Below are 16390 nucleotides of genomic sequence, written 5' to 3'. Positions count from 1 at the left end.
GTTATTGTTTTGCCATGTACTTTTCAAAGGATGCTAATATGCCCTAAGCCTACTGGGGTTACAGTAATGGAGTCACTTCCAATTAAAACTAATCAAATATGTAATTTTATGTGTCCTTCATTAGTTAGCTAAAAATTCATGTAATTAACTTTGTCCTGAATTAAGTATGAGGACATCTGGCTCTACATTTAAAATGATGACACATTATGGGGAAAACTATACTAGGTCTTTTTTCTTTAATATTTTTCAGTTGTCAATGGACCTTATTTAATTAATTTATTTATTTTTATGTGGTGCCAAAGATGGAAGCCAGTGCCTCACACATGCTAGGCAAGCACTCTACCACGAGCTGCAACCCCAGCCCCTATACTAGGTCTTAATGTTGAATACATATGTCAATACTATATGGAAGCTAGTGTTTTCACTTTTGATTCTCGGAGACATGAGCATCTTGGAGACACAAAAAAGGTCATTATTTCCTAGTAAATACATTATAGTGTTATTTCATGACTTCATTGGTTTTTAAAATTGGTTTTTAAAGACTGACATATAAATGTTAGAAAGTTCCTTGAGCACAAATTTCAATTGAGTTGTGTTTTTCTGTCTCTCTCATTAACTATTTCAAGTAAGCACAAAGTACTTAGAATGCCGGTCATATTTATTTTCGAACTTAACTCCTCAATGTGTTAACATGGAACAAGATAAACTGGGGGAAAGTTGAGTCATTAAAATCGATTGGCTTTTGAAAGTGTTCAAAATGGTACTGTTGTATAATTTATTCTATTCTAATAGGCACAGATTTTTAAAGTTGTAAAGTGCTCAATGCAACACATGTAATGTTTCTTTGCATTTGTCTGATACTCTTCTTTTATGGCTGGTGCTTTTTGTCTCATATAAGACATTATTAACTACCCAAAATTTATAAACATATTGTCCTGTCTCCCTTAGGATACTTTATGATTCTGGTCTTTATGTTTACATCTATTAAACTCAAATTAAATTTGTGTATGGAGTGAGGTATAGGAAACGGGTGCATTTCATCTTCCCTATGAAGACCCAGTTGTTCAGGACCATTTGTAAAAGCACCCTTCTTTCCCCATCAGTTGACTTGGAACTTGATTACAAATTAATTTTTTAGGTTCCACATATGCATGAGATCACGTGGAATTTAACTTCTGTGCCTGGTTACCAGAAGCTGGAGCAGCTGTGGGACTGGGCTGGTGTTGGTCAAAGAATATAAAATTTCATTTAGATAGGAGGAATGCATTCAAGGGAGCTTTTGTACAACATGATGACTCTAGTTAATAGCAATACATTGTATGCTTGAGAACAATGAGAGTGGATGTTAAGCATTCTCACCATAAAAATAAAATAGTTGAGGTAATGTTTATGTAAATTAGCCAGATTCAGTCATTCTACAAACTTCAAATCATGTTGTAAACAATATCAAATTTAATCTTTCCATATAAAATAACATTTTAAAATTACATATACACATGTCCATTTCTGAAATCTCTATTTTGTAAATATATTAATGCCAAATTGTATTGATTATTGTAGTATATATTAAGTTTCAAAATCAGGTATGTAAGTCCTCCAATTTTTCACAATTATTCTGTATTTGGTCATTTGCCTGTTCATATACAGTTTAAAATAAACAGCATCTTAAATTTTTTCAAAAGAGCTTACTGAGATTTTGATTTTTTTATTTATTCTAATTAGTTATACATGGATCTTGATTTTGATTTGCATTGAGTCTACAAAGTCAATTTGTGAAAGACAGGTTGCTTAACATTGAAATTTCTAATCTACAGACTTGGTATTTGTCTCCATTTTTCTTAAGGTCATCTTAAATATATCTTAGCAAATGTCTGTAGTTGTCTGTAGAGAAGCCTTGCACACCTGTTGTTAGATGCATTCCTATTTGTTTTACACCTCTAACATTAATGCTTTTTGAAATTGCATTTGTTCAATTCTTTGTTGCTAGGATACAGAATTACAATTTATTTTTGAGTAATAATTTTACATACTATTCCTTGTAAATTCACTTATTAGTTCTAGTCAGGATTTCTTACATGGAGATTACTTACAGTTTTATAATACACATAATCTGCTAATCATGGTAGTTTTGCCTCTTCTTTTCATTTACTTATGGCATTGGCTAGGAATCCCAGTATAATGTGAATGTCAGAATAAATATCTTTGTCTCATTTCCAATTATGGGGGAAACTTCCAGTATTTTCCTATTAAGATGTTAGGTATGAGTTCTTTTTTTTTTCTCTAAGTGTACCCTATCAAATTGATGAATTTCCCCTTATTTCTAGTTTGCTGTGAATTTTCATAATGAAAGAGTATGGGGTTTGTCAATTGCTTTTCTGCATCTATTGAGCTGATTATATGTAATTTCCCTATCATTATGTTAATGTGGTGAATTACTCTGATTTTTAAGTGTCTAATGCAGGTATTTAAAGTTACGAATTCCCTTCCATTTCCCTCCTCTTTAGCTGCAGCCACAACTTTGGTATGTTACGTTTTCTTTTTCATTCAATTTGGAATGATTCTAGTTTCCCTTGTGCTTTCTTCTCTATCCTGTGTGTTGTTTAGATGCCTATTGTTTAATATTCAAATACTTGGAGGTATTGATTTCTAATATAATACCTTGAGACTTTATGTGATTCCCATATCTTTAAACTTATAGGAATTTTTAATGAAACAATATATTATGATCTATCTTGGTGAATACTCCTTGCAGTCTTAAAAGTAATGGTGTATTTTGTGGTTGTTGGATATAGACTTTAAATATCTATCAATCAGTTCTGATTTTTAACATCACAGACTCTTCAGGTTACTAATTATCTAATTAATTAATTCAACAGTTATCTAAATAACCCAACAATTAGTGCCAGGAACCTTTCAGAGGTGACCCATATTAGAGTACTTAGGGTTTCCATGTGACCCAATATTTACATTGAGCCTTATCATCCTTAAATTGGGTTTCATGTCATTAATGAAATTTGAGACCATATAAATTACCCCTAGTCTATTAGAGTCATTTGAAATGGTGTACCATTACCTATAATTCAAACACAAAGCCAAAACTAACATTTCAGAATTATGTATATATAAAACAATAATCTTGGGGCTGGGGAGATAGCTCAGTTGGTAAAGTGCTTGCCTTGCAAGCACAAGGCCCTGGGTTCGATCCCCAGCACCCAAAAAAAAAAAAAAATAATCTCGTTTTCTTTTTTGTTCTGTTTTTTATGGATAGGTAAGTCTCACTTACAATACAATCTGTAAGAACACTGGTCTCTAAGGGTACCAGGAGAAGGGAGGAATAAAAAAAGAAATACTGATTTGTGTATCAAATTTTTTTGTCCTGTAGTTTGGGTTAATAGAAACAAACACCAGTTCGCTTCTCATTACTTCCTACTACCTTCACACATTAAGTCTTGGTTGCAGGCACAGGTATACTGTGTATGTATGTGTTCACATTCATGTAGCAAAAATGTACCACAGAGAAACAACATGCTCCCAGGTCAAAGTAAAAGTATACACTGGTAAAGCTTAACCTCAGCAGTTAATTCTGAAGGATCTCTTAAGACACCACAGTATCTGAAATCTCTCACAGGCCTATCAATGTTGTAGAGAAAAATTTAATGTTTTTAAAAAACTATTCACAAATATAAATCTATTGAAGGAAAAACTTAAATCCTAGTTAAAACAATAAATTGGCAGCTATATTTCTAAGTGCAGAGAGGTTCTTACTCTATGCCAGTGTCATATTTGGCAAGGATTTAGAAATTTTAGCTTCAAACAAACATTGTACTGTGTGTTCGTGTTATACTTGTAATTTTGGCATTCTAAAACCTGTATTCGTACATTAAAATCTGTGAACTGTCCCCTGGAATCGGTCTCCTTGATTTCTGCTTAGCTTTTTCACCAACCTAAATAATAAATGGAACAGTTGCCAACAATGGTGAGGAGATAAAAACAACCAGATTGCATTGCAGCTCCAATTTTCTCAAAGCTATTACATGTGTTCAAAAAGACTACCATGACACTATGCTTGAGTTCTTTGAGTAATTTAGAAAGGAATTAGGTTACTAGAGAAAAATGTTTATTACTTTAATTATCCATCATTAATTTCCACCCTTTTGCATATACTCCTCCACCTTTAGGGTTAGGGAACACAGTCCAGTGCAGCATTTCAGTTCAAGTTATTGACACCATGGAGACAGAATTGTTTTATTTCTTCCTGCTTTGGATTCTCTCACAATTAAACAGTATATTTGGCAGAACCATCTTTATAGTGGATACTATACAAAGTCAAATGCATAAGGATAGTATGACAAAGTTCAAAAATCAATATTTGAACCAAAAAACGAATTGTGGCTACATTGTAAAGCAGGAAAGCATGGTCCCTGACACTTCATGGATATTTATTAGATATATGATTTTGAATGACTTAACCAAATGCAATGTGATCTGTAGCCATTACAATGGCCAGATATATCAGCTAAATCATCTGAGTCAAAAGTAAACCACAAAAGAGCACGCAGACTCATTTGATTCTTTCAAAGCATCTTTACTCACCAAAGGTTAACATTCCTTTCAGTAAGCTATATAGGCATGGCTGAAGCAATGAAAGTCTGGTATCTCTGCTGTTGTGGACCATATAACAAAAATACAGACAAAGCAGACCTTTTGATTAGCTGCCCATGTGCACCAACCAGAAGTCATCACACGCAACATAGACACACCGACCACTGACCCTCAGCATTCTAATGGAGAAGCTGAATGACATCTCCATTCTCCATTCTGAACCTCTCTTCCTGCAGTCTGCTCGGGCTTTATATTTGCCTGCAGACTGTAAAGGTGTTTTGAAAAATTATATTACAAACTCGATTGCAAAACTTCTTGAAGAACTGCCTGCTCTCTATGACATAAAGAATTTACTCTTTACTTCAATGGTAAATGTGGTAGATGCAGCAGCTTTGTAGGAACAAAGTGGAGCAGTTTATGATAGGGAAAAAAACAGAACATGAGTTTATATAACCTGAAGAATTCATTTTTATTTGGAAAAAGAATTACAGCATGAAATGTACAGAAAATAATAGAGCACAACTGATTTGTTACATGAATTAGAAGCATAAACCCAGAAAAGAAAACAAAGCATGAAAATATTAAATTTTAAATACAATTATTTGTAAACTACTCTCATGAAAATTTTATCTTGGCACATACAAAAGGCAACAGCCCTGAACAGAATTAACTAATACCCCCCCCCCAAAGGATTTATGAACTCTTATCATTTTGCACAGGTTAAAGTAAGAGGCACAAAAGCTCTAGGTCCAATAAAAGCATGTTAAATCATAATGTTGTGCTTCACTTGACCGTAATCATTTTGCAGCCATAATTTTAACTTAGTTCATAATAAGCTAAATAATCCAAGGCACACTGATTGCATTTGGTTACAAAGTAGATAAAGAAGAAATTATTTTAAAGTCCAAAAGTATTCTGAGATGAGAAATTCTGCAGCACAATATCTTACATATTGAAATGCATGATTTTAAAAATAAAGAGTACCCTAATTAAAATGTTATAAATGAAGGAAAGGAAATAATTATGTGCTGTTAATTATTTGCATGTCCAAAGGAATCAACTTGAAAACAACATCCACATCATTTGGGCTGAATGTCTTTTGAGCAGTACTTTTTCCAAATAGGCTGAGGAGAGGGCAGGAAAGAACTACTTGCCATTGGACATAGCAGCTTCATCAAAATAGGAGAGCCATCTCTGACACGGGTCTCTACAAAGGAAGTGGAACCCATTATTTCTCAGTTATTTGACTTGATAAAGTGAAGCCAGAAGAACAGCTCATCCCCACTTCTCTGGGGAGATGTATAGAATGCACTATATTGCTCTTTCCCATGTTTTCCTTAGCATAACTCAGAATATTATTGGAAGAAGAGAGGAAAACCAATAGGTTTGTCTGTATTCTCATCCACTGGGATTAAAGCATTAATCGTTTTTGCATATTTACTTTATTTTTTGACACTATAACTGGAAAAATGGCTAATTATGACAGTTCTTGACAATCCCTTCATAGATCTATAGCAAAATTAAACACAGACTGGCTTCCTCTAAAGGAAGATGCCTCTCACATCTGAACAACTACCTTGATCCATTTCATTCTTAGACAGTTTAATTATGTAAATTAGTCTTCTTTGTATAATTATTCTAAACCAGTGGTTCTCAAAGTTAGGAGGCAGACCACTGTGGGGTTCCTGAGACCCTTTTTCAGGGTCTGAAAGGTCAAGCATGCATTAAGAGAGGATTTGCCTTTTTCACTCTCAGTCTCTCACAGTGGTGTTTTCTAAAAGCTACCTAGTACAACAGGTTAAATGCAAGAACAGATAAAAGAATCCAGCTCTTTCACTAGGCCAGATGTTACAGTGATTTACAAAAGTAAAATGACACTTTTCTCGCTAATGGTTTTGTTGCCAAAAATGTGACTCTTAAATAAAAATGTTGTTTATACAAATTTAAAATTGGTTTGTTAATTTAAAATAAATCTTATTTCTCAGCTTTAATTTGTCGTAAGGTAAATATCAATAGATATAACCTCCATAAGTAAGAGTTCTTTGGAGTGGTCTGTTTCTAAAATGTAAATGATTCCTTCATTCATGATTTGAGAACTGCTGGCCTAGACAATTAACTAGCAAATCTTTTTCTAGCTCTGAGCCTCAGTTCCCTCCTCTGTAAATTAGAGGTAATAAAACTTTATCTTTCTCACACTGATACTGGTAGAAGTAACTAAGAAGTCATTTAGTAAATGTAAACTACCAAATATGTATTACAGTCATCAAATTATTAGAAGAAAAACATCTATTACTTTTTTAAAAGAAAGCATTTCAGAGTCAATGCTATGCAGCTTTATGATTACCAATGCCATTAATATCCGACAACAATCAGCCTTCCAAAAATGAATTGATTCCTCTGAAGGGCACCAAGGAGCAGTCCACTGCAAAGCATCATTTCTACCCTGCAAGCTAGTGACTTCAGAGAAGCAGGAATTCACCGTAAGCAGTCAGTTCTAATGCCCCTCTACTTACTTGGTAGAATCCTAACAACTTGGAAACCATTTATTCTATGAAACACTTCTACCTCAAAGCAATACCCTTTAACTTTATGGGATACACTCTTGCTCTAGCATGCTGAGGTCTGGTATCTTTTGCACCTTTTTTGAGAACCCACTAAAATATATTCCCCAGATGTTATTAGTTTTTAACATGTAATTTTTATTTCCTACATTTTCTGATTTGGATTATAAACTGATTTCTAAAGTTTCCCCGAAGTTCCTTTATTCTCTAATTCTATCTCACATGCATAAATGGAAAACCCAGTGGTGGATAAAAATTATACACAACTATATATACACACATAAAAAAGTGCATGGAAAATGGTGATATCTAAACAAAGCCTGTGGATAGTACCAATGTCCATTTCCAGATGACATTACAGTATAGTTATGTAAGATATTATCATTGGGAAGCCCAGGTAAAGAATAAACAGGACTTCAATACTATTTTTGTTAACTTCCTATGAATTAATAATTATTTCAAAATAAAAACTTAAAGAGAATTCTATACACAAAGGGGAGAAAAATAATGAAAATACCTTTTTAAAAAAAGATAAAATTGGTAAATTTTTAGAGATCTGGAAAGATTAACTATTCAACTTCAGTAGGAGCTCAAACAAATTCTACATAAAGAGAGAACTTACTAAATGTTCATAAGATTTGCTTCAAATTCTCTGTCTATGGAAAGTACCTAATGACTTTAAGGATGCTGACAAAAGATTGTCCCTATGTGCTCCATCTATTTCATCAGTGAAACTACCTCAAGAATTTTAATTGAATATGCCATTACTAACCATTAGGGGCCTATCTTCTTCTTCATGGTCATCATAAGTAGAGTAGAAATAGTTGCTTGACCATTCCTCAGGCTCTTCAGAGATTGCTGCAGATTGTGACATCTCAGTCCAAACTATAAGAAAAATGTTGAGTGTAGTAGTTACTTATAGGTGCTGGTTCACTGCAAGGTGAGAAGTAAGCTAGCTGAGATATTTAAGGTTTTAACCTTCAATGGACCAAGATTAGTATCTTGCTCTGTGTTAGAATTGTAGATTAGACCACACTATTTTACAATTTTTGACCTTTCAGAAAGGGGCCAGTCATATACTTCTTTAATTTTTAGAAGTAATTTTTAATGGTTGTAAGGTGAGGTTGGTTGAGGGGCTGTTAAAAGTAATAAGTTAAATAGCATTTTAGGGAATAGTTACCCTTTCTTAGAAAATCAAACTGTTCTAAAAATTCTTTATATACCATTTTTTTTATTGGTTCCACTCAAATAGTACCTATTAGGTTCTTCCTGGTATTATTATTTTGGGTTGGCTTGTCTCTCGACAGAGACCGTGTGTTACACATTGCATGTCTCATAGGAGCCTGGATGTAGGAGGTGCTTAACTTAAGAAAACTGAATTAATTTAGATTAAGTAATCTAATTCTTAAATTAACAGAATCTAATCTTGGCTGTATTTAACTATGGTATTCATGTGATATTGGAAGTCATGTCAACCTTCCCTGACTTGGTTTTCTCACCTATCGATACTAGGCTCTCTTTTTACTGCTCCAGGGCCATGACATAACCTGAGGGAAGTGACTTTTAAATAAAAACTAAACAAGGTTATGATTACTTGTTCCTTCTCAACTAGTGTAAAGCCCTTCCAGACTAAGGACCATCATATTGAAGTACTGAGTCAGGCACCCTACTTGGCATCTCTGTACTGGTGTCCAAGTTGTTTAGGTAATACTGCTATGTGCCTCTATAGCACCTTGTAGCTCCTACTGTAACACTTGCCCCATATTCTAATCGTTTTTAAGTATCTTTCTACCCTCCCAGCTTTGTAGGAATGGCAGCTGAGTGCATTTTAATTACACTTTAGGCCCAAACTTTTAAACAATTCCTGGCACACAGGTCATATGACATTTGTTGAACTAAATAAACTGTTTAAAATCACTTTCATATAACAAAGGACAATAAATATTCCAACTGTAAATGATCCTTCCCTATTCATCAAACCATAGTAAGTGAAGGATGCACTGAAGCCAGCAGATGCATTTCATTCATCACTGCATCCTCTAATGGAGGGGTTCCCAAACTTGAGTATGGATCCAAATCATACAGAGAGCTGCTCAAAATTTCAGTGGCTAAGCCTCACACCTGGAGTTTCTGACACACAATGTCTGAGGCCGAGAGAGCCAAAGAAATGTGCCTTCCGTATAATAAGTTCCCAGGTGATGCTAGTGCTCCTGGTCCAGGGACCACACTTTGACAACCACTGCTCTGTAGTGCCCACCAGAGTGTTTTGCATATGCAAGACAGGAGAGCCTGATGAAAATGAGTTGGCTTTATTTTCTTCAGACAAAAATGACAGATTTTCCAAATTAACGATGGGAGATTAAAAAAAAAAAAACTTGCACAGCCATGAATCTCATCTAGGGATGACCATGACACATACCTGCACTTGCTTCTGCCTGAGCAGACACGACTGCCTCACTGGCCTCCACCATAGCACGGGGGTGTTCCGATTCAGTTTCCTGGACACTTAGAAAAGCTCCCTGTTGCTTTCTGAAATAATAATGTATAAAAATAAGTGAGTTTTCACAGAGCCTAAGAAATAATAAAAAATTAAAAATGGTATTTCTTCCACCAATACCAAGTATATACCAAGCTTCTAGAATTCATTCAAAGAGCAGATACTCTCCCCTTTTGAGGTCTGTGTGATAATAGTTCACAATATGCAAAAGCCCAAATCATAGGATCCAATCCAACAGGTTCTCTGTTATGAAAAGCAAAAACCAATCCTGTCTAGATCCAAGGCAGGTACATTGTGTATAATCCCTGTTGCTCTGTGAGCTTCTAACCTCAGTGAATCAGGTAAGGTGTGTGTAAATAAAGATGAAAACTTAAATTGATTTGTATTGTTGTATGTATACCAGTTACTATTAAGCCAACTACTGCATGAAACCTAAAGTCTTTACTTCTCTAATACATGATGAAAAGACTGAGTATTGTAAACCCCGGAAGATAAAGACTTTCATATATTGTCCTAAAGCCTCAGATGAAACATCACGTTGCCTCTGATTTTAGCTACTTCTAAAAGATGATGTTCAACAAAGGAAAAAGAATTTCTAATAAGTCATTCACAATGATCCCAACATCATGTAGATACTGCATGGTGAATCTCTATGCCAGGATTTTAGAATCAGTGTGGGAATTCTTACAATGCATATGCAAATGTTCTGTGGACAGTCTACCTTTTGGAATTCCTAGAAGCAGAACACACAGACCATATCTCTAAATCAGTAGCAGTGTGCTGTCATATAAGACTGCCACTTTTCTTAAAGACTTCCTGGCTGCATCTAGGTTTGGTTCCTTGCCAGGATCCATACCTTTGAACTGTATACAAAGAAAGGACAAATCAGCAACAAGTGACCTCCATTCCAGAGATTACAAAGCCATCTGGATGCAGGGGCAATCCAGCAGCTCAGGAGACTGAGACAGGATGATAGCAAGTTCAAAGTCAACCTCAACAATTTTGCAAGGCCCTAAGCAAATTAGCGAGACCCTGTCTCAAAATACAAAAAACAAAAAGGGGGGGTTGGGGAATGTGGCCCAGTGGTTAAGCACCCCTGGGTTCCATTCCTGGTACCAAAAAAAGAAGAGAGAGGGAGGGGGGGGGAGGGAGGGAGGGAGGGAGGGAGGGAGAAACGAAGGAGAACACAAAGCTATGAGTCAGTCCTTCATTGGCTCCCATATTCTTACAACTCTTTCTCCAATTATCATGATATACTGAGAATAGAGCACTTTAATTGTGTTCCAAAACTAGCCTGAGAAATAACTGTTAGGAACTGTCAGACTCCAACACAAGGCAGGTACTGAGAAAATGACATGTTTGTGGAATTTGATAAGTTATTGCTAAAATGATGGGTTGGTTCTTCTCTGAGACACTTTAATTGCATTGCTTCACATTACCTGTGGAAATTCAAGATTGCAAGAGTGGTAGTTCTTAAAGAATTATCACTTACTCATCATTCTGCTGAGGAGAAAGTGGATCCTGTTCTGTTACTTGATCCTGTTGCTTCCGCTTCTTAACTATAAAGAAAACAAAGCCTATGTAAGTATCATTCAGAAGTCACACTTCCTACTTGAAGGCCAACAACTTTTATAAACACACACACACACACACACACACACACACGCACAAATCTTTCAAGTACTGGAAATAACCAGAGTAAAGGCCAGTTTGAAGTTAGAATTTGGAAAGATACAAACCATGTAACATTTTATTCAAGGAGTTCACATTTCTAACAAGAACCTGCTCCCTATCCCAACTTTACCAGGCACTGATTACTTGAGGTGCTAAAAAGAATCATCTCCTGGGAAAGACTAGGAATTAACACAGTCAGATCTCTGTGCTGCTTTTAAACTGCATCTCAAGCAGAAGTTCATTTTTTTGTTTAACAAACCATTTCATTTTAAACAGAATAAAGTAAATATCAGTTCCATTCTCTGCAAAAAGTTTCACAAAATCTGAGTCAATTAGCTGTTACTATGATTGTTCTAAAGAATATATGTTTGCAAAAAACTTCAAATACAAAGAGAATGGAAAAAAAGAACATATTTTGAATTTACCTGTCATAAGCTCCTGTTGCTTCAACAAAATATTTCTTATTTCTTTTAGCCATGACATCTTCACATCTACATTCGGAGCCTAAAGATTAAAAAGGGTGGAGAGTATAGTTCCTTTTAAAAAAAAATGCTTTTGTAATAAAACAAATGCAATTAAGTATATCAAACATGATATACTCCTTAAAATACCATATTCAAATTGTAGCATCTTGATTCTTAAAACTTCTAAGGAAGGAGTAAAGCATTAGCCATCAGATAGATGAAATAATGCAGTTAAAACCATTATAAAATTGCCCTTAGATAATAACAGAATAATAACAATTGGATAGAATGCAAAGTGTAATTTCACTTATTTTCTTTTTGTAGGGAGGTTCTTTTTGTTGGGGGGGGCATACCAGGGATTGAACCCCAGGGTACTTAATCAATGAGCCACATCCCCAGCTCTTTTTAGACTTTATTTAGAGACAGGATCTCACCGAGTTCCTTAGGGCCTTACTAAGTTATGGAAACTGACTTTGAATTCACCATCCTCCTGCCTCAGCCTCCAGAGCCACTGGGATTATAGGCATGTGGAACCATACCCAACAGGGAGGGAAGTTCTTTTAGAAAGATTATTTATGTTTAGTTTTGGCAAAATAAAGCTCTAATACTTTCAAAATTAAAACTATTTGGAGAATGATCTTAGTGACTGATAATATGAAAGCTTTCATACATATCCCCCATTACTTACAAGATACGTTCATTAACTGATGCCATATATATATAAATTATATATATATATATATATATATATATATATATATATATATAATATATATATATATGTACTAGGGATTAAACCCAGGGGTGCTTAACCTCTGGGCCACATTGCCAGCCCTTTTTATTTAATTTTGAGACAGGGTCTCAATTTCTGAGGCTGGCCTCAACCTTGTCATTCTCCTGTATTAACTTCCCAAGTCACTGGGATTACAGATATGTGCCACTGTGCCTGGCCAAGTACTATATCTTTAAGCATTTTTATGAACTGTATTTTTATGAACCGCAAACAGTACAGAATTAAAACAAAAATCAGTGAGCATTTGCAACAGATAACAGCATAGGGACCAGTCACAATTCAGGATACAAAGATTTATTGAATATTTGATAACAAAATCTTTAAAGGATATGCTTTCTATCCCCTTCCATGAAGCAAGATGGACCTTATATCACATCTGGCCAGGGTTTTAACCATATTCTTTAGAAGCAGGAAGCAAATCTGAACTCTTGCATCTTGTAATCATGTACACTCAAATCCTGACAAGAGGAACCTAGAACTATTGCAATCTGTAACTAGAAACTTGATGGGGCAGGGAAGCACATGCCAAACTGCCAGCTACAGCTGATAAGTCTCGTTATGTAGTGGTGAAAACTTAAAGCCACAGGTTTACCTCATAAATTAAAGAAAATATGTGGGCTGGGGTTGTGGCTCAGTGGTAGAGCACTTGCCTAGCATGTGTGAGGCACTGGGTTGGATTCTCAGCACCGCATATAAATAAATGAATAAAATAAAGGTCCATCAACAACTAAAAACATATATATATATATATATATGTATAAATTAAAGAAAACATGTACTACTGCAAAAAAATGTTTAAATATACTACAAAGAATACTCAATAATAACAGTTAAGTGAAGAGTGGGATCTTTTGAAATGTGACCAAAATTATTTGCTGTACCACTCAGACTCCTTTCTTCCTTTCATTCTTCCTTCCTTTCTTTCTCACTTTCCCTCCCCCGCTCTCTCTCTCCCTCCTTCTCTCTCTCTCTCTCTCTCTCTCTCTCTCTCTCTCACAGGGTCTCACTATGTTGCCAAGGCTGACCTTGAATTTGTGATTCTCCTGCTTCAGCCTCCTATATTGCTTGGATTACAGGCCTGTGCCACCACTCAGATTTTATATCTTAATGCAGGTTAGTTTTCTAGAATAATTTTAAAATGACCAACCTGTATAATATAAACTTCTTCCTTTCCACCATACCAGATTTCAAACTTGCGGTTGTCACCTTTGACATATTCTGTGATTCCAACTTCATCCATCTAGAAAAAATAAGTCAAAAATTTCACGAGCATTTATTTTGAATATGAAATTACATTAAACATACCCCATCATATTCTAAATCAAACTGAACGTTTTATTTGGGCAAAATAAAAACAGTCATAGGCACGAGTATTTGTTTTCATGGAACTTTTGTCATGCTCCATTCCAGTGACTGGCACAAATGTTATAAATCTGAACATTCACACAGCCCCTCTAAGATTCCATTCTGTTATAAATTATTTGTGTGCTATTCAAGCAAATTATCATCAGCAAAGAATAATTAAACATTAGAAAAGTCACCTGAAATTAAGGAAATTTATTTAGTTTTTGGAATTATTATGTCAGATTAGTTAATGTTATTAATTTATTACTTATCTCTATCGAATCCCTACAAGTTATAAACATCCAATTTATAATTCTGGAAAGAACCAGTTAGGCATACAAAGATCCCTCTATTTCCACCAATCCTTCAGATCTATAGAAACCAAAATCTCTTATCATCAGACAGTGATATCTTCTTATAGCCAGTAAAACTTGTGTACACAGTATCTCTTCCTTACCACAGCTTTTCTTCTCCTCTGAATGTCTGCACTTTGCACAACTTTCTTTCTTCATTTGCTGCTAATACCTTGGTTAATTACATTTGAGGCAATTTCACTCCCTTGTATGCACATTCTCTTTCAGGTCTTTTCTCCCTTTCCTCTTTTCTTTCAGTTCCTACCTAATTACCTGAAAGACTATCTCGCAGTGTTCCACTTATGAACCCCCCAAATGGCCCTAATTAAAACTGATAAGCATTAAAGGTAGTGCTAGTGAGACTCCATATCAAGGAAAAGGAAAGCAATTATGCTTAGAAATGAAATGCATCCTTAATGAAAGAGCCCCTAACCTCCACCCTGAATGTAGGTGGAAGTTACTTTTAAAATGTTCCGAAACATATTTATGTTCTTACTGTACCACTGTAATCTACTTTTGCTCAATTATTAAGATGTAAGATGAATAATAATCTCACTCTACTGTACAACTCCAGATCATGTACAACCACAATAATGGGATCCCAATTGGAACAAATTATACTTATTCTATGCATGTATAATGGGTCAAAATACACCCTACTGTCATGTATATCTAGAAAGAATAAAAAATAATAATAATCTCACAATCAATCTTTTTTAAAATTAATTTTGTTTCATCACATGCTTTTGTCTTAATAATATGATAAGAAAGCAAACAGGTTTTGAAGTCAGAGAGGGCTGGGTTGGAACTCTATCTCTACCACTTGCTAGTTTCCTGGTGCCAGTTGCTGAATTTTTCTGAAATTCCACTTCCTTAACTATGAAATGGGAAGAACACCTACTTCAAAGAGCTCATTTAAGGATTATAATGTACATTAAATGTTAATTACAAAACAGACTATTTAAAATACGAATTCTTATGTTATAGGCACATATTAATTCCACTATTAAATTATAATGCACCAATAAAAATATGAATTTATTCCCTCTCCTTCCCTTATTTGAATTGCAATAGTTCTCTTATTTGTCATTGCTAACATAGAGTACATCTTTAGAGATTAAATGAATTTTGGAGTTGTCCAACACATAAGTACTATGTACATGTTTTTTAAATTAAAAGAATTGGTGATAATAGTAAACATGTGAACTGAGGAATCTGAAGAACTCAAATCTCTCCCTCTGATTAAGTGTGACCTTGCATAGAGTTTGTCTTTGTATCTAAGTGGCTGGCTTAAAATATAGCACAGGTTCATTAGAAAGACATGAACAGGTCACAAGACTTCAGCTTGGTATGATGCAGTCAAGACAAGAGTTCATTTAAAGTGAGAGGGAAGGTGCTCAGCAGTAGAGTATCTGCACTGGACAAGCCAACCAAGGGTAAGATTTTGAACTCAATGATCCTGATGGTTTACTAACACACTGTCTAATAATATTAGCAATTGCTTAATGGTGGAATCTCATAGTATGTGAGCAAGAGAAAGTAAGCACAAGACCTAAAAAGTTCCCTAATTTCTCAGTCTACAGTATCACCTATTTCCCAGGAATCCTGGTTTAAAACCTTGCAGCATCAACGACTCTCTTTTTTAAAATTAAGGATATGAGAAATTGTTGGGGAACCAAAGAAATATCCAACAGATTTTCTTCCTTCAAATGTCAAGTATTATTTATTTCTTGTATCTAGTAAATCACCCAGTTCATATGTCTACTTTCCTTTGAAATGTTTCCTGCATCTATCCAATGCTGTTTCCATGGTAACTATTGTATTTTCAATTCTCCTGACGTCATTAGCTCATATCAGTCCCTGCTTACTTTAATGTACTTGAGAAACATTCTGGTGGCATGCCCATCATTGTGTCAAACTAAAAGTAAAAAGCCAGGCATCGTAGCACATGCCTGTAATCCCAGGAACTTGGGAGACTGAAAAAGGAGGATCACAAGTTTGAGGTCAGCCTCAGCAACTTAGTGAGACCCTTTCTCAGAATAAAAAGTAAAAAGGGCAAGGTGGATGTGGCAAGGTGGTTAAGTACCCTAGGTTCAATCCCC

General features: G+C 35.0%; 1 protein-coding gene across 1 annotated transcript in view; it reads right to left on the bottom strand.

Annotated features, from left to right (window-relative positions):
• Positions 1-4971: 4971 nt before the first annotated feature.
• Positions 4972-16390, bottom strand: part of Mcf2 (MCF.2 cell line derived transforming sequence) — a 74337-nt gene continuing 62918 nt past the window's right edge. Inside the window, 6 exon segments of the mRNA XM_047535728.1 lie at positions 4972-5809; positions 7936-8048; positions 9583-9692; positions 11153-11219; positions 11760-11838; positions 13739-13831. Coding sequence (XP_047391684.1) covers positions 5777-5809; positions 7936-8048; positions 9583-9692; positions 11153-11219; positions 11760-11838; positions 13739-13831 — 495 coding nt within the window. The 3' untranslated portion in view covers positions 4972-5776.

The sequence above is a fragment of the Sciurus carolinensis genome, chromosome X (assembly GCF_902686445.1).
Source record: "Sciurus carolinensis chromosome X, mSciCar1.2, whole genome shotgun sequence".
NCBI classification, from domain to species: domain Eukaryota; kingdom Metazoa; phylum Chordata; class Mammalia; order Rodentia; family Sciuridae; genus Sciurus; species Sciurus carolinensis.
The sequence above is the reverse complement of the archived record's forward strand: the minus strand, read 5'-3'. Positions and strand labels throughout refer to the sequence as shown.